The 22,829-nt window shown below is 41.0% G+C and overlaps 1 protein-coding gene across 13 annotated transcripts in view; it reads left to right on the forward strand.

Annotated features, from left to right (window-relative positions):
- Window positions 1-22,829, forward strand: part of KLF12 (KLF transcription factor 12) — a 249,681-nt gene that overhangs the window by 209,124 nt on the left and 17,728 nt on the right. For all 13 annotated transcript variants that reach the window (XM_050712193.1, XM_035561281.2, XM_035561280.2 and 10 more), the window contains one exon: window positions 15,119-15,276. In XM_050712193.1, the coding sequence (XP_050568150.1) occupies window positions 15,119-15,276 (158 nt within the window). The remainder of the gene's footprint in view (window positions 1-15,118; window positions 15,277-22,829) is intronic.

A 22,829-nucleotide genomic window follows, 5' to 3' on the forward strand; every position in this document is an offset into this window, starting at 1 on the left:
TCAATGGGTAGAGTTAGGCTCCAGCACTTCAGAAAGAGTCCTCACCCGTGGCAAGTGTATTTAAACCACATCTCTCCTCTTTGAACTCCAGCAACTGAAATAAAAACAGCCTGTCACAAAAATAGATTAATACTGGGCCATTTGTTGTTGTTGCTCAATTTTTTGTCACAGAAATGAGATAGCAGAATTTAACATCCCAGTGTTAAATACACGGTAGTGCAGTATGCGGTACTGGTTTGGCCGATATTCTATAATTTTACATACTAGTTCCCTGCTGCCTTGCCTCTTCTGGAAGAGGTTTGTCAGACTTCTGGTGTGAAGCGCCACGAGTGGTCTGCCAGCCAGGCCACATGCTGCTGGAAAGGTTAAAGATGTTCTGAAAATGACTATAATTTACTGAACATGAAAAACGTTGAAATTGTGACATCTTGTTTTTGTAGGAGAGACCATAACAAGAGCAAGAAATAGCTGGCCATTGAAAGCAGCCTTGTAACTCTGATAACTAACATGTTGACAGAAGCTCTGCAGCTTTATTCTGGGCTGGATATTCCTGTCCGTACACTTCATTGTACCTTCTGTATGGCAGGAGAGGGCTTTCCTCATGCCACAGGATGCTTCTATATCACATTTATTAATATTTTTACTTTTAAAAAATCCACAATGTCAGTATTCCCTCCGTTTGTGTAACAAGCTGGGTTATATTTGAGTAGCAAGATACGAGACTTCAATGAAGAATAGATTTTGTGGCTGATGTGGCTAATACAAAATTCTGAATGGATGTCTGTTTATCCAAAGAGGGAAGAGATGGGCTTGGAAATGGGTATGTCCCAAGAGGATTAAATTGAAGTTAACAGCTTTCCTTCAGCAGTATTTCTGGGGGGAAAAAAATGGATATGGATGCATCAGATTGGTTTTGTGTGTCCAGCTTATGATGGTTAGATGCTGGATCAGGTCACCCAGAAAAGCCCCCATCATTGTAAATATTCAAAGTTGTGTTAGACGGGGCTTTGAGTAACCTGACCTAAAGGAAGGTGTCCCTGTCCATGGCAGGGGGGTTCAACTGGGTGAACCAGTTAAGTTCTTTCCAACCCAAACTATTCTGTAATTCTGTTCCATGAGCTCATCTCAACCTGGTCAGGAATTTTCTCATTGAGAGCATTCATGTCTCGTCAAGCTGCCTGTGAGCAGCTCATCCCTTTTGCCCCCAGTTCAGTCTGGGGTATCAGCGATGATAGTCTTCCTCCCTCTACCCTTCCCACATGGGACGAAGAAATAAAAACTGCAGTGGCAAGGAAGAGCCTGCCTCTCTCTTGCCCCCCAAAATGTGTTTTTTCCCCACTGTGTGGGTGTTGCGAGTTGTGAGGTGCCTTGAGCACCATCCCACACCTCAGGAGCTTCCAGACGGTGTAGGCAGGTGCCCCATTTCCTGGCTGCAGAGTGAAATGTGCACCTTGTCTCATCCTGGACATCGCTCCTGATGACCGCGATTGTCTCGTCTGACCTTAAACTGAATAGCTGAATACCTGTCTGATTTCTCCACCTGCCTAACACTTTGTCTTTCTTACTGTAGTTACAGCAATATCATTCTGTCTTACTGGGAGAGTTGTTTTTTTTTTCCTTCTTTTTTCTTCCTTTTTTTTTTTTTGTGCCTCTTCCAAGTGAACAATTGTGACAGCAAAATGCTTTGATAATTATCCATTTTTACTGCAAGCTAAGGCTCCAAATGTTTTAGGAAATTATGGGATTTTTTGATCTTTAAAGTTCTGGTATGTTCCATCCCATTTAACAAAACAAAACAAAACAACATATGTTCAGGGTTGAGTTTTGCTAGATTTTAACAGACTCCGATTTCTCCAGTAAAAGCTTGAGTGTATGCACGCTGGTTGTTCTTAATTACTATATTGGCAGTACTAGTTGGTGGTTTATTTGGTGTCTGATACTGTTTGTAACATCTCAGATAGTAAACAAGTGGAGATTGTAATAGATTAGGGAGAAAAAATATCAGAAGTAGATGTGGGGGAATTTTATTTATTTATTTAAAAAAAGGAGAAAAAAATTAAAATACTATTAAAGAAATGATGATGTTATTTTAAAAGCTTTAGGAAAAATGTTAATTCTGTTGAGGCACTCACTGTTTCCTCTGCAGAGAAGAATTCTCTGTAATAATTGCTGAGAGAAGGTCTGCAGTCATCCACTTTACTGTATTTTGTTGGCATGTTTTCCAGTGGAAACTTTCATAGCTGTGTCTTATATGGGGGCAGAAAATGCTGGTTATTGATAAAGGATTGAAGCTGTAAAAACAAACATCCTGTTGGTGAAGATTTAGGAGATTGGTGCTTTCAGGGAAGCAACAAAAATTCCAGAGACAAGTGAACTGCATCTGGGCTCAGCACAACTGGTTTTGGGTATAGATTGATGTATAGGAAACCTGTGACAAAGCAAGAGACCACTGGATCCCAGACCAGTGCTCCTGACCACAAGTTTAAGATGCTTGAAATTCAGAACACTCTCTTCTAGACGCTCAGATCTGTTGACCTACCTTTGGGACTTGAAAACTGCACTTGGCAGAGCACTAATGAGCAACATGCATAAATTAGCAAGGTTAACAGAGTGGCCCATTATTACAGTCCCTTGATTTTCAGCATTGTAGGAGACACAGGAGGGAGGGATGTGCCCACTTCAGAGAGAATGGCTAGACAGATGCGCTTCGCTTCTTTGCAAGTTTCCCTTTGTAATGTGAGTGTGCTTCAAAGTGTGAAAATAAATGATGGTGATGGTAGTGTGAAAACTAAATACACCAAATGATAACAAGGCTGTAGAAATATGCTTTAGCACTAAGTAGGACAGGCAGTATCGCATGGATGAAAAAGGTTCAATATGCATTTTTAAGGCCTCTGCAAGAAATCCATGCAAGCAATGCAGCTGGTGGCCAGGTAATGCTTCTGACCATATGGAAAATAAGTTCCCTTCTTCCTCCCTGAGACATTTTCAAATTAAAAGAAAAAATGTGCTATCTGAAAATGGTGGCTATTGAATCCCTTGTGAAACCGTGTTCATTTAACTATAGCAGTATATCAAAGGCTACAAATTCTCTGTCTCTTTGTTTGCGTAGCATTTTTTCTAAATATTTGTCTAAATAATTCTTGTGGAATAAAGCTAAATAAAATATCTTTCACAAAGGCTACAAGCACTCAGTTTTGCCTGTTGCTAGGGAAGGGCTGGGTCAAAAATCTGACAGTTACAAGTCTTGTTCAACTTTGCATATTTTTGTCCTTTCCTGAACAAAACATTCAACGTCTGTTGGAAATAGTAAAATAATTACCCTCAAATAATTGAATACTTGACGTCCCAAAGGGAGACACACGCCCTTCAGCCAGTGGGAAAACATTTCTTATCAAGAGAACACATTGTGTTACGTTTCAAGAAACTGAAGAGGCAACTTAATTTAAATCTTAACCAGTTTAAATCCTTGCATGAGATCTTTCTTACAAGCCCACTTACAAAGTCATAGTTGGAAAGTGGAAAGTCACAGTTAATATAGCCAGCCAAGCCCTGTCAGTTTTCACCTTATCAGGGCTGGAGCACGTGTAGGGTGAAATCTTCACCCTTTCTCTCGGGAACAAAAAGTCATTGGGATTTTGTTCTTGCCTTTTTGAAGAAGAAGATTTCCATACTAAAGGCTTTTGTAGTTTTTCCTGACCAGGGAATAGCCACCCTGAGGACCACCTCGTTGTTTGAGAGGAGGAGCATGAGAGCAAGCCCTTGTAACCACCTGGACCCAGTGAAGCCCAGAGTGGAGTTGCTTGGCTACCAGCATAATCAATGCTCTTGAAAAAGCTTTTGGGGATATTTGTCAGGAAGAACAGAGACTTTGTAATATTTGAGTGCAAATGGTTCAATTTCTAATGTGGCAAAAAGATCAGGTAAAGATGTATTTCCTTAGATTTCTTAGTAGAAAAGATACCTTATGGCCACATGCAGTCTGTCTACCAACATAATTTTGCTCTTAATCAAACCTTGCCCTTCCTATAAGCACTTGAGATAGTAAAAGCAGTGCTGCCTTGGTAAGAAAGTGCTAAGGGTACTGATTCATGAAAGCTGAAATGCTCCAGTTTCCTTTCTTCTGGGAGAGCATGTGTTTGATTCCACTGAAGACAATGGCAGCTTTGCCAGACTTTTCTGGTATCTTTTTGACTGCTGAACTGGTGTAGTGATAAACAAGGAATTCTTGAAATTCACCTTCTTGGTATTTGTGAGAATTGGTGTTCTGTTACCTAATTAATTAGAGGTGGAAAGACTCTGCCTACTCGCAGTTACTCAAGAGTGCAGGCTGAAGTGGAATTAATTAGATGGAAATTAGGTATATTTCAATGATGGAGAGAACAGGAGTGGCTACCCACATGGTCCAACCAATCCCTGCAAGTTCAGTAAACAGATAACATAACTATTCCAGCCTGTAGATGGTAGTCATTTCTCTTTCTCAGAAATTTTATGGCAAAGAGACTTTTACAACTTTGAGGGATATCTTCTGTCTGAGTGTGCAGGTGAAGCCACTAGAAATCTTTCAGATTCTAGCAAACAGAGTGAAACCGTGACTATATAAATATCTGCCCCTGTAAATACCTTACTGAGAGACAAAACCCTGGCTCTGTGATTTTCTAGAGAGGCAGGTCCCAACTAGGGAGGTGGCACTGAAGCCCAGAACACTGTTACTGTTTTTTCCAGATGAGGTAATATTATAAATAGGTGTGGAAAACCTATGAGGAGAGGCAGTGGGATTTCTTCTTATTAAAGTAATGTATTTATATATCTCTCATGGATCTGGACCCCACTGTACTTATTCTGCTATGCAAACACAAAAGGTATAACAAGGAGCTTGTAATCCAGATGAAGAACTTCACAGACATGCATGGCTGTAAAGCCAGGTACAAGTTAGCATTTTGAATATAAAAGCTAGCTTCTTGTACAACATAAATATATCAGTATTCCTCATCGTTAAAGAAAAGACGTGGTGGCACAGTCTTTATGGCCTCTGGAGCATAGTAACAATTTTATAGAGTATTTTCTCATGTTCTTTAATAAAAATTTCCTTTGAATAGAAGAGGGACCTCTCTAAGAAAAATAAAAATCTCTATTAGAAAGGAGTTTTAGAAGAAGAAACCCTGATCACTGAAGTGTGACTTAGTGCTCAGTAATATTTTTGTCCCCAAATAATTAAATTCCTTAGTCCCTTTTTCTTATCCAGATTAAATAGCTATGATACTTACTTTGTCTCTGCAGTAAATGCATTCTTTGCTGTATATGTTCTTAGAGACAGGAGCTTTGTGGAGAGCTGTGGGGCATATGAAATTGTTTTTTGAGATGATATTCCCTTGGGTATACCAGGTTATATTTACAGCTGAAGTGCGCATGTCAGTGGAGTCAACTATTTAGTAGTTACCAAAATCTGCTTGATGACAGAGTGTTACAGATGACCACTCTGAATTGCACTATACATAGGTATCCAGGGTAATCAAATCTTTAACATATTGATAATGAGCCTTCTGAACATGAAGGAAGGAAGAAAAGGTCACTCACATGAGCTCCAGTCCCAGCAGATGCAATGTCCTCATTTTTTGTCACTGACCGCACAAGACATTGTATGACAATTTTGTCAGCTAAGGATACACAAGAGAGAATTTTAATCAACAGTAAGGTGATCAGTTCCAAGTCTATTGGTCTGACCATCAAGAGGAGGTAGATACACAAGCAAGAGTCTTCACTGTACAGACATTGGGACTGACTACTATGCTACACAGGTGTAAGACATCAGAATCGGAGATACAAGAGGAAAGAAACATGGTGAATAAGACACAAAGTGCAGGGAGCCCTGCACTAGAAAGTGGAGAGACTGTGCTATTTCTGCAAGCAACCAGAACAAAAGTGAAAGACGTTAACATGTACATACTCATCTAATTTCCATGCTGGAAATTTCAGCTCAGCCCACGTCTCCAACAGAGAACTCTTTATTTCCCTCTTTTAATTTCCTCTGCTGAGCATGCCAGTATTGCTGTAGCTTGCTTGCATATGTGTTGCCAGAAAAATATGAAGGTAAAGTATGAATCAGAAAGGAACAGGAAAGGTAAGAAGCAGGGCTCTGCGTTTTTTACCCTCAGCCCAAAGCTGAGTTGGAGGTGCTCAGTTACCCAATTTTCTGCTCTGTTTAGAAGGGGACAAAAAAGAAAGAACAAACTCAGCACTGAGTCAGCCTCCTTCTGGAAGGAGTGCTAGGACTCCCAGTGTATTAGAGGTCCTGTGAATGATCATTGTTGTTCTGCCAGCTGTAAAAGGAAGAGATGAAACAAGATGCTCTTTCTCTTCTAGACCAGGCTTATCTCCTAGGCCTATATTAGCATGCATCAAACTCCTGCTCTGCTCTGCACTGGTGCGGCCTCACCTTGAGCACCATGTGCGGGTTTGGGTGCCACAATATAAAAAGGACATAACACTACTAGAGAGTGTCCAAAGACAGTGAAGGGTCTAGAGGGCAAGACATATGAGGAGCAGCTTGAGGTCCCTTGGTTTGTTCAGCCCAGAGCAGAGCAGGCTGAGGGGAGGCCTCATGGCGGCCTGCAGCTCCCTCACGAGGGGAGCGGAGGGGCAGGCGCTGAGCTCTGCTCTCTGGGGACAGTGACAGGACCTGAGGGAACGGCATGGGGCTGGGACAGGGGAGGGTCAGGCTGGGGTTAGGGAAAGGTTCTGCACCCAGAGGGTGGTCGGGCACTGGGACAGGCTCCCCAGGGCAGCAGTCATGAAGTGTTTGGACAACACTCCCAGACACATGGTCTGATTTTTGAGCGGTCTTGTGTGGAGCCAGGAGTTGGACTTGATGATCCTTGTGGGTCCTTTCCAACTCAGGATATTTGATGAAACACATCTGGCATACAGTGTTTCAGGAACTATTCCCGTTTTCAGAAAGAAGTTAAAATTCTTTGTCTTCAGATCTAAAGAACAGACCTTTGTTCATGCACTTAATTTCACCTGCAAGTTCGTGGTGAAGATACATTTTTCCCACTATTTTAGGTTTCTTTATTCTCATGGATTTCCAGTTCAGCTCAGAAGAGCATGAGGTCTAAAGCAAAGTCAGCTAATTAAAAAAAAAAAAAAAAGTTCAAGCTTGTTTTAGCTCATGGTCACTCCTTTATCTTTCATTATAATGTGTAAGTATGTGAATTTATAAATACAAACATTTAAGCAGGAACTATTTAGAAAAAATAAGCATTCATTAGAAAGTTTATATAGAACATGAGTGTGGTTGAGCACTGGAGCGCATTGCCCAGAGGGGTGTGTTTTTTTCCATCTTCAGACATTTTCGGACTCCAAAAGGACCAGGCCATGAGCAATCTGATCTAGCTCTGAAGTTACACCATTGAACAGGAGGTTAGACAAGGTGACCCACATGTGTACCTCCCAAGCTAAGTGTTTCTGTTATTCTTTATTCCAAGTAATGTGGCAAATTTAAACAACTGTAGTTATTTGTCACTTCAAAATATACAATGAAAAGTCAGGCCAAGTGTTTCACCTACTTTGAATTCATCTGTCAGAATCCAGGAACACAGGGAACAATGAAGGGGAAATATGTTTAAAGTTACTAAAAGTATTTTGTCTATATGTAAAACATTGCAGCTTTACCATCAAATATTTCTAAAAGTTGTAGAAACAAGCTGTGTATGTCTTGGCATCAGTTAGGAGAAATACAAAATTCATCTTCGTTTAGCAGCAGTCCCCCGTTTTGGTAGGGGTGCCGCTGTTCCAGCAGCTGTAGTTGCCCATGCTTGGCTATGCCTGAATGTAGTTTTGCAGGAGTAATGTTGTGTCTGCTTAGGAGCTTGCCCAGATTCTGATTTGTACAGTGAGATCTGCAGGTAGTGCAAATTGTTATACTACAATGAACTTACTGTTTCCCAAACCGGGAATAAACATTTAAATAATGCAGGCAATGATTAAGTATGAGATAGTTAACATAAAAATCCTCTGCTCTTCTACACAGTGAGTCTCTAGGGTAAAATTTTATTAGTTAATGATCACTGTGAAATAGATGGGAGGCTTTGATGGGGTGGGTTTTGTTTTGTTGGTGTTTTTTGTTGTTTTTTTTTTTGGAGTGTGCTTTCAGAGTACACCACAGGCTTGATTTATAGACTTTCTCTATCTTGTGGTGCAGTGTGCTTTGTAGCCCTGGTCCTCCAGTCGTCAGATCTGGGGGGGGTTGCTGGAGCATGTCATACATATTTTCTGGCCTACCTTCCTCAGAAACCCAGCACAGAGTAATAGGGTGAAATGTGATGTGCGCTTGGGTCTCAGCCCAGCATGGGGCTGGGATACAGCACTCCATCATCTCACAGCAGCACCATAGCTCAGGAGGATCAAGCAACCATCTAATTCACGTCTTAATTTAACACAGCTAGTAATGAAGTATATAGATAATTTTGGTAAGACATACCACAGTTGACATTGGCTCTTTTCACTCACATCTTTTCAGTTGCACTGCAGCTGGAGAGATGTAACATGCTGTGGTACTACAAGGCAACTCAACATTTCAAGTGGCTTTAGCTGGTCTTGGTGGGTATAAATGATACAGACAAAGTTGTGGTCAGAGATATGGGGGTGTTTTGTTTGGTGGCTGCCCTGGCCAGGAACTTAAGAGCACAGGAATGGCCATATGGGGCCAGAACAGAGGATCCTCTTGCCTGGGATCTGCTGCATATTCAGGTTGTCTCTTTTCTGTGTCTCGCTTACCCACGTGGCTTTCCTATGTAATATGTGTACTGTTTGTGTATGCTGCAAAACTCTTCATTTCTTTCTTGACAAAAAGTGTAATTTCCAGTATAAAGTCACCTAAAGTACACTGATTGAAGTAACAACCGCTAATAAAACAAGTAGTACGTATTTTCCTCTTATGATCTTCTGAAGTACTGCTTGATATGTTATAATGTCTAACATTCCTAAGGCAGATGTTTGTCACTCATGAAACATTAATTAGAGTCTCAGGATCAGAGAGAAGAAAAAATACATATGTATGTATGCATGTGCATCTGTTTGCCTGTGAACAGGACACAACAGAAACTTCGTATTAAAAAAAAAAGTAGTGAGTAAATATTTGAGGGGACAACTTTAACAGGAGTCAACATTAATTCTTATTAAGCAGAGTAAAGTAACAAAACTGCTATGTTTTTAAACAGTATGTTTTTGGCATCTCGCTAGTAGAGTAGGTGAAGTAGTATAAACCGTAATGAAAAATAATGTATATTATATTTCATCACAGTTAAATATGTAGTGTCTATAAAGTTATTTTCACCAATATCACCAATATGAGTGGGAGCATAACATTATAAGAGCTATCAGAAAATGAAATTGTGTTATGTGAAGAGCTACTATGAAGGAAAGTGATTGAGAACTGGAAGCCAGGAAAATGCACTTCAGTTCCCCTTTTCAGAAACACACAGACTTGCCTGTATTTTGCCTGTTAACGTCTGAAATTTGAAGGTCTTGAGAGAAAATGAGCACTTAACTAAAAGGAGCTGCGTGCTGCTGTGCATGGGTTAACTTGACTCAGAAGTGTGCTAGAGGAATCAAAGCAAATGTTTTGAGGCTGCTTTCGTCTCTGCATCTGTCTGTCTGTCTGTCTGGGACAGAGAGCAGCTCTGTGAGCCTCTTTGCAGTCTTTACTAACCTACTTCAGCTGACAGAGGGCAGCGAACTGCAGTGGGTTTTGGTGAGTGTACTACTCAACTGATGTGTTCCGGGGGTGCTGTCCTGCCACTGGATCTGAAGGCCAAGGCTTTCAAAAATAGCTCAGAAAACTCAACCCTGATGTCCATAGTTACTCACTTAAGAGCTCTGATTTCTATAAACGCTTTGTGGCCGAAACCCACAGTGTTTCTGCAGCCCAGGTTCCCGTTGAATTGCAAATGAATGCTAGAGATCTGAGCATTTTCTTCAACTGCTGATTGCAATGCAGAATGCAAACATATAATACGGAATTTTCTGCTTTTATTTCATTTGCCTGCACTTTCAGTTACTATGAATGAAAGGTTGGCCCAGAACGTATGCATGTCTCATGAATGAAGTATTCACATCACTGCATTTATACGCTATTTGTGTATTTAAATACTGAATATTTATATTTTTTCTCTTTAAAATGAAAGAAAAAATATTAATGTCTGGATTTCCAAAACTGGCAGGAGGGTGAGATACTAACATTTGCCTGTTGGGTTCTGTCTTGTATCACCAAAGCATATTATCACCTTCTAAGTATTCCAATAGCAGTATCCTAATTTTTCTTTTCAGCCCATCTATTTCTCTTCTTGTATGCATTTTTCTGCATACACAAGAATCGCAAGAAGAGGCTTTGTTGTGGAGCGAAAGGTGCATTTTCCAGTTGTTGCTTGAGTTGATTTGTTATGTGCATGCTCTTGATTTTCTTTGTACAAATTCTGAATTTCCATGGAAGTTATGGCATTGGTGTTATAACAGCTGGTTCCCACTGAAAAGGGTGATGACACTCCCCTCACTCTTGGCCACAGGTTCCCATCCTCTCCGATGTGTCAGGGCAGGTATTTGGCAAACTTCACTATTTAGAGAGCTAAACCAGCAAAAGCAAACAAGCTGCTCGGCTTTTTTTGCAGAATTGGCTTTTCATCATCATGTGTCCCTGAACTGGCTCGCTGCAGGACCAGACAAGTGCCTGTGCCGATACAGGAGAAAGCAACTGGAGCAGGACTGTCCTGTTATGTCAGCTTAACCAAATCACATCCTTCAACAGCCTGGGAAACACAAGAGGACCACGGCTTGCGTTATGCCTGCCTTGTGGTGCATGCTGTGGCCTGCCGAGCCCGTCATCCAGACGGAGCAGCTGCTGCAAGGTGCCAAGCCCAGGCTGGCTCTCCTCGTGGAAGTGAGAGCAGAGAGAGAAGACTTGATAAATGCCTGTGTTTTGCCCCAGAATGGGGTTAACATCTGTTTTTAGCAGCCATGGACCTGCTGGTGCAATGCAGCCATTAAGTCTCTTGTTCAGCTACAAGTTTGGTCGGATCTGTCACAGGCTCCCTGCTGGCCAAGCTCTTGCCCAAGCTGTCAGGACACAGTATTGAAGCTTGCATTTTGGTGGCAGAAGGTAGTCCTGTGTATTTTCCCCATGGGCAGGCTGTTTCTGTGGAGTACTTGTCACTGTGTGTCACATTTTATTGTGCCACTGAGCATGGTTCAAGGTTTTAATGAACATACCGCTCTCCCTGGGCAGCTCTGCTCTGCCTATCACTCAGAAAACACAGGATGGGTATAAAAAGACCCACTGTGTGTGTTTTTAACAGTGCTGCTGCACATGCCAAAGGCCTTTTGTGGTCTGTATAAAAAGTGAAGGCAAAACACCTAGGAAGTAATGGGCAGCATTCATAAAAGGAGAAAATTTTGCATTAACAGGGTTGTTCTAATCCCCACCACGTGCTCTGGAGAACTTGATGGCCATCTACTGGCGAAGCCTGAGTCTTTATTTTAATGTGCAGACTTTTGCATCAGGGAAAAGCCCTTGTACGTCTGTGAGCTGTAGAGATGCATATTTTCACTTCTATCTGGAAATAACACATCTGAAGTTTTGTAGATCATCCTAAATGCTCCCATCCAAAAAATGTCCGATTGAGTTCATTCATTTCCCTGTGAGCAGTAATAACTATAGGTGTTGCAGCTGGAGGCAACCAGCTGTCTCCCAGGATTTATGTTAGTGTAATGGTTCCTATACCAATGCAGAAATTACACTGTTTTTAGGAATAATGAGTTGCAAATAAATAAATGTCAAGCTGACGAGCCAGAACCCGATTTTTTTCTTTGTTATTTTATCTCCCAAACTTGGCGCATCAGCAGTAATTTGATATATCCTGCAATTTTCCTGGGATATTACATAGGTGTCAGTCCTATTGCTAAACCCCTCCTTGAGTTTTAAAGGCTGCCTGAGATCTTGGATGTCAGCAGGAGAACTGGCAGCTCCTCCTCGGGGCACCCTGGCAGCTCCTGATGTTCTTCCAGGTCTTCACTCTGGGCACTCTGCAAGGGACACTGAGTCAAAAGAGGTTGCTTTTTTTTTCTTAATATATATATATTATTTTTTTACATGATTTTAAACACATTGGAAACAGGAAAAAAAAATCATTACAAAAAGCAATACCTGTGAGTTCCCAGTCATTTCCATTCTCAAGGTGCTTGTCTGCTGTGATGCCATCAAACAGTAGTTCTGGAGCTCTGTGCCGGGCAGAGCCACCTGGCAGATCCCCAGTGGCCTTTCAAAGACACGAAACATGATTTTGAGGACTTTGCTCTTTTTTTTCTGTCACTGTGTGTGGTTGGCGAAGTTATTTTGTGAAAATTGCTCGAGAAAGTGGAGGGTGTCCCTTTACTGCTACATGAACATGAAAAGAACTGAACCGAAAGTCCCTGCGAGAGGCACTAACCTCAGTAACCTCAAAAAAAAAAAAAAAGCATCTGTAGGCTCTTTTTAAGGTTTCCTGTGGCATCTCCAGTTAAACAGTCACAGGGCTTGTGCAAGGCTCAAACAAAGCCGGTGCTCAGTTCTGACCTGGCTTTCTCCACCTGTGAGGTCGTCTGCACCTAAAATGTGTGCTAACTATGGGGTGCCCCTGTGGCACAGGGGCTAGAGAAGATCCCCTTGAGGGGGTGCTCTGAGCTGTCACCTGTGTCCCTTCTGCTGGTTAGCAAGAATTTAGAAGTGGCAGCACCGATCATGTGGCGCCGCTTCATTTACACCCTCCTGTGTAAACCCCCAGGAAAGCAAGAGCAGCTCACGCCGTGAGGTCACCTTCTGGTACGTGACAACTAGCTCCTTAGGAGGTGCTGACTGTGCTCAAGGTTCGTTTTTTTTCCTCAGTGCTGGCAACTGCAGCAGCATTGTAAGCTTGATCCTCCTCCCATTTAAACAAACTGTATTATCCAGGACCTGAACACCCTGTTACAAAACAGGCTTTTAAGACAGCTTGTAAATCCCCTGCAGCAAAAATGATGCACAAATGCTTATTTTTGAAGATAAAGGTTTTCTGGTCCTGCATACTGGGTTATGTACCCTCGGTACTGAGCTTTAAGATTTGATTTATATTTGCTTTTTATTTTAGCTGGTAGGGTGTTTAAAAAAAGAATCTGGAGTAGTGGGACTGATCTCAGTTAATCATCTAACCCAAGACTTTCATTTGCCCTGAGATGCAGATGCTTAAATACAATTCCTAAGCCATATACATGACAGCTAAACATATCTGTATTCCTGTCACATAGTTAAAGTGCTGATGTGTCTTACTCTCTTGGGGACTACTTTTTGCTGGTTAATGTTCATATTATGGCCCCTGTCCATTTCTTCCTCTCTTTCAGAAATTCCCTGCATGCCCATTTACACATATCATATTCTAGGCAAAAATAATTAATCTGAAAAATCTCTTTGCCTGAAGGTGAAGTATATATTCTGTTAAGAGAAAAAGAGGGCTGTGAGAAAGAATGCTCCTTTTTCTAAGTAGTGTTTTAAATTGGGATTGTACTTTAAAAGTATTGAAACAGAAAGAAAGATTAATAATTTGGACTACCACAAATTTGAAACCTAAAGATTTGAAATGCAATAAATTGGAACATCAGTGAAATCACATGCTAATGGTGTGAGATGCTGTAGGCAAAGTTTTAACCTGATACAATCATCAGCAAATTTTGGAAATCCCTGAAAGTGAAGTTTATGCCAGAACAGCTACAGCTGTAACAACACTGGCTATTGTAACAGAGGATAGAATATTGATTTTGACACAGGAGCTTCTCAGCATCAGTATTTCTTTCAAATGCCATTCTTAGTATTGTAGTTTCCCCAGTGGGTCTTGCTTCTTTTCGTGAGCAGATTCAGTTTCCTTCCCTATGATTCATTTCCATTTGATGGTCACAAGTTATTTCAGGAGCTGAGAACTTGCATCTTAAGAGTTTAAAAGAGTATCTGACAAACCTCAAGGTCATTTCCGTGAATGTCAGTAAACCTGGGAATGTGGTGGAAGTCCCAGAAACTTGAGGAAGGGCAATGTTGTTCCTGTACTCAAAGAAACTGAGCAGGCTAGTATAACTGTAGGTGAACACAACTGCTGTGCGTTATAACTGTAATGGGGCTGATAAGGAGATCAATCAATAATGATTTATAGCTGGGTAATATAATTAATGGAAATCGATGAGGGTTTGGATCCTGGCATACCAACTTGATAATGTTTTATGACACAAGTTTGTCTAACCCAAGGCTACTACGTTGTTGTAGCAGACTTTCTTCAAGGATTTGACTTGATATGCAGTGTATTTATAAACCAAAGCAACATGACTTCAACGTTACATTTTGGTTGCTTAAAATTGGGGTGACTGATAGGCCTTAGGACGCTGGAGTAAATGAAGTATCTTTAGTGAGCATATGCATTTCTGTGGGGATTGTTCCCTGGCCCTGTGCTACTATTTTTTTTTATTAATCATCAGTCTGAAAGGAAATAAAATTCATTGACTTGCAGGTAATTGAGAACTGTTAAATAAGGAAATGGAAAAATCACTGCTGAAGGGTGATAGGGATCTCTTGGCAATGTGTATAAAAGCAAGCAATAGGCGTTTAGCCAAATACAAGGATCCATAGTTCAGATCTGGGTGCTGGAAACACTTTTTCACAAAAGGTGTCAGGATTTAAGCTTATCAAGGAGAAATTATGGAGTCTATCTAGGAAATTGTTTAGAAAGAAGGGTTCAGTGAGTTTGGAACTGGACAAGTAAAGTTGAAATAAAGCTCAGATAAAGTCAGACTAGTTCATTATTGGAGCAGTATTTCAAGGATCATGGTGTTTTCTCTGGCAATAAGCACGTCTAAATCAAGACTTCAATTATTTCATACTGCAAAATATACTCTAGTTCAAGCATGAATTGTTTCAAAGAGGTGCTGTGGACTATGTTGCAGAAAAGGAAATATTTAAGTAATTGCTCGGGTTGCTTCTGGCATAGTGATTTATTACTGCTGATGTTTTGGGGCCCAAGGTATGTGCTGTGCTCTTGCTTCATTTTTTTTTCCTTCTGTTCTGTTTTTTTAGTTCAATTTCACCATTCAGTATTGAGAGCACAAGGCGTCAGAGAAGGTCTGAGTCTCCAGACTCCAGGAAGCGGCGCATCCATCGGTGTGACTTTGAGGGATGCAACAAAGTATACACAAAAAGTTCCCACCTGAAGGCCCACCGGAGGACGCACACAGGTAAGGCTTTGCTGGCACTGTGTTGCATGGTTAAGACAAGCAGGTTCCTTTCTGCCTAATATAGGACCAATTGAACTTGCATCCTACACTAACAGACAAAGATCTGGATGGAAGTAATGGAGATGTCTGCAGGTACACCAGTATTGGCATGCTGGTGCAGATCAGGACCATACTTTTGAATTGAACTTCCCTGTCATCGCCACTTTCTATGTTTTTCTTCTCAACATTTAAGCACTCTTAGCATAAACTGGACTCCTTTCAGCTGAAACTAAACAGAAAAGTGGCTTCCATGGATGCATCTAATGTGTTTCAACCAACAGTGGATGATCATTGCTTGAGACCAACCAAAGCTTGTCCAAGGAAAACCATCAAGAAGGTGAAAGAGTGCGGACATGGATCTTCACCAACTTGTTCACTCTACAGACCTGCTCCTATTGAGCTCTTATATTACTTGCTTTTACAGATGTAGCCTTTCAATGACAGGTGCTGCTAAATACCTTCCATTCAATCCAAGTATAAATTCAAGAACTCGGGATTTCTTTCTGGATGCTTTCAGAGGCACCTAACTCATACCGCCAAGGGAAGTCAGTCACTTAATGAGAATAGGTTGTATTAGGTCCCTTCACCAAAAATGCAAGAGAGGTGCCTAGATGAGCTGGATCCCATTCAGTGATGATAATACTTAATCAATACCTGGCTTTGTTATTAACTTTATAGGTCATTACTACTCCCCACGACAGACATATGAGGGCAGCTGAAGCAGTGATGTGTAATTGTTGTAATTTTATTGTGGAGAAACTCAGGAATAGCTTTTTGAGGTCATCAAGAACAATTTAAAAGGTGACCGCTAGAATGGCTAAAAAGGCAGTGGACAGAACACTGTTGAGTTTCGGTGCTATTCCTAACTCTGCTGCTGATCTACTTAAATTAAATTTATTGATCTCTCTGCTCTTAATGTACTTCAACATTCTTGTAACTCCTTGGAGAAAAGATGGTGTTTGTCCAGCATACAGCACAAAGCTGTTCTTTATTGAGAACCTGGTGGTGCTTTCTGTGGTGTGATGTACTCTAAAGAGTATGAGATATTATTTTAAAAAAATTAAGTGATGACTTCTCCATTTCAGATGAAGTCACCTCTGCATCATTCTTTCCAATATGTCTTTAGGTTGCTAGGACTTCTGTTGAGAGGAATACTAAACAAAGCTCCATCCTAATACCCCCCCCAAACTAATTCCTGTAAAGTAGAGTCCCTTCCTATAACAGCATAAACGTTCTGGGTATTTCATTAGGTTTCTCTCCACTCCAATTATTCTGATTTCTTCACATCTTCCCATTAATGCGTGAGCTTTCTCTCTTAATTGTTTTGTCTTAATTCTTTTTCCCTATTCCTTATTATTTCCCTGTATGTTTTGTATTCTGATGTATTTTATGTACCCTTACACTTTTGCCTTGTTCTCTGTCATTCTTCTTTTACTTCCTTTATCTCAATCTAACTCTACTCCATCCATTTCCTTCTTTGTATCTTGATTCCTAAGTTGTTGCCCAATTCTTTAATGAGTCTGTAATTCATCAGTGATCTCATGACAGACTAGCTCTTGTGTATAACACACCCAAATCAGTGTTAGATAGTCTGCACCACTGAAGCTCAGGCTATGCATTTCAGGTGCTCAAAACTAGGTACTGAAGGCATAAAATGGTGTTGGTAATTGCAGCTTTTGCAGCTATAACTCTCTGGTAGCATGAAGGGAGTTTCTGTATCAAAAGTAATGCAGGATTCGTCTCTCCAGCTTTGGTTCCCCAGCGGCTGGGTGTCTAGGCTATGCTATCTGTCTGGGATCTCTGGGTAGTCATAGAAGAGGGTTTGGCACCTCTGGGGCACATTATTCCTTCTTCAGGTAGACCCAGGGATTGGCATCTGAAGGTGCTTCTATTTCACTGCTGAATACAGAGGAAGCTCAGGTACTTGCCTGTTAGCTTGCTGAAATAAATCCCCACCCCAAAAAGCAGCTGCCTGAAATATTTTATAGTCATGTTGGATATTAGTTCATTCCTTCAGGGAGAAAAGAAAATACAATAGAAAAAATAACCTCAAATCAAAAACCTTCATTAAATGATCAGTTGTTAACTGTTTTATGTTGTCATGTCTTTGTGCCTGCTGCAACGTAAGAAGTGTAGTCTAGAGAGAAGGTGAGCACTAAATTCAACCAGTAATCCAGTGAGAAAATCGATATTGTGCTGTTAAAATGTGTTTCAGAGAACGCTTTTCAGGTCTTGGTAAGAAGTTGATGTAATCTGACTTACATGTAGCATTGGCCATGAGCATACTCTATGTATTAATCTCATTTTACTTTTTTTTATCTTGGCTTTTACTTTTGCTTCAGGCAAAAGAAGTTAATTATTCACGTATGACCCACAATAATTAGTGTGCAGTTTTGGATAAGTATAAATGAATTATGACAGCTATGCACGCAAGGGTGAGCAAGTTTGAATAGGCAACTTTCTGAGGAAAGATCACAGAAACTCAACATTGCATAATCTGGGCTTTTTTTTTTTTTTTAGGCAGACTGATCTTGCTAGCAATTGTTTAGCTAAGCAGGATGTGTTTGAAAACTATTTTTTTCATTTACTATGTATACATAGTCACTAAAGCATGCACGTTCACTTGGAAACCAGAGGAAAAATAATACGGCATTTTGACAGGATGAACAGCTTTCTTGGTTGGAAAGTACATTCCTTTCGAACTTCATTAAAAATTGAAACAAAATACTACACACAGTAACATTTGCATTCAATTCTCTTTGAGTGTTCCCTCGCTTTTTTTAAGTAAGCCATCAGCAAGCTTCCAAATAGTTCTCACCAGTGTCCTCAAACCTTCGTGGAGTCGAGTGGGCATGGAAGCCACTGGGGGGCGAGCTTGAATTACGTATCGTCTCTGAAACTGGGAAAACTGCAAGTGAAACCTGTAATCGCTGGAGCATTTCATAAATCACAAGCACTTGCTATTGAATTTCTCTTTCTAGTATCAGGTTCTTGTTGTTGTTTTGCCAGATCGTCAAATAAAGCTATCAGGAGGTATCGGGTGTGATGGAGAGCCTTCAGGACTTGCAGTCAATCTTGTAGCTCAGGTTTATCATCTTTTTCCACAAGGAGAAGACGGTGAGAAACTGGCTCACCGGAGTTGCGTAGAGTTAGTTTCTGCTTCAGTGAACATAAAGAAAATTACTAATGTGTGATTCTATAAATGAGTAATCTTTAAGTATCGGAAAACTAGCAGCTCTGGATTGCATTCCGCATCTGCCTGTGTCTGTTCTGTTTAGTGCAGGTACTTGTGTCGGCCCTGGGAGTTAATGGTGGAGATCTGAAACTCCTGTTCCCTGTGAGGTGTGCACCTATGCGGCCCTGGTGGGACTCATCTTTGTTAGCTTGCTTCTTTTACTTTGAAGACAGATAGGGAAACAACTGTAGCATTATTTTATGATACGTAATTGCTATTTTAGGTCCTCTAGGAGATAAATTTGCCACTGATGCTTCCAGTAGGACAGCTGAACATTTGAGACTAAGCAATACTGGTTCTTTCCACTTAGTGTGTTCTTTTTACCATCAAAACTTAATTCTAAAAATATTTAAATTTTATCTTATCGCTGTTTCCATTTCTACTAGACCTGGCTTGTGAAAGATGTACAGACTCTCTTCCTTTTAAATAGAGATGATGAAAATCTGGCATGGTTTATGTAAATCAAAGAGTCAAATCGTGCTTGCTGTTGAGAAGCTGACATGGGTTATAAAAACTGGATTTTAGTAACTGATCTGTGAAGTTGGTGAAGCTGGAAGTCATGGGTCTGTGGAGCTGTAAAATTGGCAGTAAGTGTCAAAGATTTCATTATTTTGGCAAAAAGCAGGCATATGTTTTCATGCCAAAAATTTGAGGGCATGTATCTCAACCTCCTCTCTATTTGGCTGGATGTTTCTGAAATGTCACCAAAAAGCTGCAAAGTAGTCAAAAATGTTTGCAATTTCTCTGCAAAATTTCATGTGGCATCATTATTTTTCAATCATCTGTAACTAAAATGAAACTAAATATAAGAGCTAAATATGGTGAAGGTGGCAGGACAAAGCCACCATTTATCAGGTCAAATGCAAGACAGTTAAGTCTCAGGTGAAATAACACATCTCAGGTATATATTATTATAGCCTTCATCAGCATAATGGTTGTGGATAAAGGGAGTGTACAGAACAATGAGAGGACAAGGGAGTGAGTTTTAAGAGAGGGAAGAGGGAGAACAAGAACAAACACCCAGGACCCTTTGGTTTACTTCCTATAACAGTGCAAAGGAGGCATGAGAAATTGAAAACACCTTTTGGATAGACGTCAGTGGTCATAGGAAAAGCACACAGCGCCTTGTGTGTTCATAGTGATTTCAGTTGTCTTGGTATAACCTAGATTAAGTAATGAGAAGCGTGAGTGTCAAACGATGACAGGCTCTACCCGCCTGCAGAGGCACTGCAGGGAGCCCACCTCTGCAGCTGGCTGTGGTGGATGTCCCATGGCATGCACATGGTGCACCGGTAAGTTCTTTCACCCCACAGAGGGCAAATCGTCCCACTGGCCGACAACTTCACTTTTGATCCAGAGGCTACTTGGTCTACAAATACTAGTCTGTGGTATCCTCTTTTAACCAATAGTACCAAAGCTGACCTTTGCATATTGTGACCCAGTTTTCATATGCATCGTCCGTCTCCTCTCAAATAGGGAGAACATGTAAATTTGAGCCATATTATGTAAATTGAAGAGGCAAATTATACTGTCTGTTAGGGGCCTGGTAAAGAACACAGAGACTTTGAAACAGGTATAATGTATAGTACATGTGGAGGATATTTAAAGCTCTTCCCTTTCTTCTAAGTATGCAGAGTACACTGTGTGGTGTGAATGCGTCACAGTCAAAGCGGTGCCTAGCACGGGGATTATGACCTGAGAAATCTAACCCACTAACTACATAGTCATTTAAAGGGAAATTTGATTTGTGTTGGATTTCACATCTAAAGTTGCTCACAGCTAAATCCATTTCTAGCTTCTTGTGACTACCCTTTTACCATACGGAAAGGCCCAAGGAGTTTAAACTGTTGTGTGAATCATCCTGAAGAATTCAATAAAGGAATAAGATGCCTGCTTTAAAGTTATGTGCAGCATGATTTTACATCTGATAGAGAAGTGGTTGCTTTCTGTCTCTCACTTCTGTAGGACTTTCTTTATAGCTGGTGTTGTAGCTATACAATCACCACTTTGTATTTCAATGCAGTGCTATTTCAGTCATTAGTTACTACTTTCTAGAGGAATGTGGCAGAGTAGCTTCTTGGAGTCAGTTGCAGCAGAAGCCTGGGATATTCCAGTGGCATGAAGTACGAATGGATTTAGTCCATGAACATAGGGCAGGGTGTCATCCAGTCACAACTGTGGCTTTGCTCCTGCCTCCAGTGGGTGGAGGAAGGCAAGGAAGCTTCCTCCCTGTCTGGAGAAGCTCCTGCGGGGCTCCGACACAGGGCTGTGGCTGCAGATTTTCATCTGTGAGCTCCAACCAGCGCTGGGTCCAAATCAGTCTTCTTGGTGCCCCTGCTGCTGAAGTTGTGGCTGCACTTAAAGACGCAGGCTGAACATAGCCCCCAGGCCAAATAATTTCTTTTAGTGTTCAGGGGTTTGTCCTTGATCAACGCCTATATCATTCCTGAGATATGAGAGCAAATACCTTTGCCTCAGACGTAATGAAGCCTATTTGTTAGTGTCAGGGGGTCCTCATCAGCGTGTCCTCATTACATGGAGACACTAAACATCTCAGAAATGTGGTTTTGTACCTGAGAAAATGACAACATTTCCTCCCCAAGATGTTCCTTTTTCGCTGGGTTGAGACACCACCCTAGAAGAGAGAGGGCTAGTGAGTACATGGGTGTTTTATTTAGTCTGTGCTTTTCCAAACATTGCATTCCTCTCACTCACTGTTGCTCCATATATTATTTTAATATGAAAGGGCCCCTGTCATTAGTCTTTGTTCACATTTTCCTTTCAGCAATTTCAGAGCAGACTTAAGAAGTCAGAGGCACCAAAATAGTTATTTTTGCTCGGTAGGCTTTAAAATTCCATTAAATCTGTTGTTTTCTTAAGGTCTGTTGAATGCCTTTTGCTAGCTATACGTTCCAGAGAGATATTTACAGGTTTGTAATCCCTTCTTTAGACAAATATTGGGAGGAAGCAACATTTTTAAAATAATCCTCTTGGATTTGACCTGAACTGTGCAGATTTTTGGCCTACTTTAAAATTAACACCTCTTTGTCACCTGCCCGCCAGACTCTCTCTTCAAAAGCCCAGCTTTTCTTTCTCATGTCCTACGTGCTTCTTAGGGCCTTTATCCCAGAGCTCTTCCTCCTGCACGTAAATCTGCTGAGTGAAAAAAGCTGCAACAGCAGGTTCACATGCTGTTTCAGAACCTAGGAATTTAAATAAACAAAGCTAATTTAAAAATTACTTTTCTTTAAGTAAAATAGGAGGTTCTATTTGTTTTGGGTGATGCTTTTATTTTTTAAGAAATATTTTCATTTAGTGTTTAAAATTTACTGCCAGTTTCAATAAACAGTTGAGCTTTCTAATGTGGAAACCAGTATATTTCGTGGAAGTCTTCACGTCTAGTTTTTTTGCCCTTTTCTTCATGCAATTTCTGTTTAGAAGATAGACAAATACTTTAATAAACAGGACTGCTGAAGCCTCAGCCTATTGATGTTCCTGGGTTCAGATTTCAGGACAGAACTTAGGAGGTATTTAAAATAGGGTGTCTGCGGGTAGAATACCTACCAGGGTATAAAGGCAGACTCACCAAGGCCACCGCATCCTGGTAAGGTGATGTTCAGAAATGTGAACCTCTGCTAGCCGCCTGGATGTAGAGGGATAGTTGTCCGAGTCCAGCTACTTACGGGCGGGTGTCCATACCACAGGGAGCTCGTACATCCAGTTCTCTTCCAATAGCCGCTCCGTGGAAAGTTAAATGATTTCATTTCTGGCGCATTCTGCGAGCTCTGAATTCACCTTACACACAGGGAGTCGTTTCTCTGCATTGTAGGTCTGATGCCGTGCCGATATGGAAGAGTGCCCATGTGGTTATTCCAAGGCACTTTGATGGGAAAGCAAGTCTAATTGTGTCTGTGATTGCTTTCAGTCTCTAGGTTATGAAAAATATTTGCAACAGTTCCCCTTGACTTTGTAAATATGGGGTGCATATGTGTTTTGTCTGTGTGTGGCACGAGGGAATAATGATGATTTCATTATGCAGAATAAAATTTTCTCTAAGTAAGCCTTTTAGTGCTTAATATTCTACCTCCAAAGAACTGCAGTTCATCTGAGGTCTCAGGCATGATTGTGGTCTACCATTTTCAGCCCTGCAGTGGCATGAAGGCGAGAAAGACCTCCCTACTCCCATTCCCTCCAGTGTGCTTTCCCAGATGTTGCCTCCAGATGCACCCAGACCTAGAGGAGTAAAAACACATTACAGGGCTTCCAAGGACGTTAACTC

The sequence above is a fragment of the Cygnus atratus genome, chromosome 1 (genome assembly GCF_013377495.2).
Source record: "Cygnus atratus isolate AKBS03 ecotype Queensland, Australia chromosome 1, CAtr_DNAZoo_HiC_assembly, whole genome shotgun sequence".
Taxonomy (NCBI): domain Eukaryota; kingdom Metazoa; phylum Chordata; class Aves; order Anseriformes; family Anatidae; genus Cygnus; species Cygnus atratus.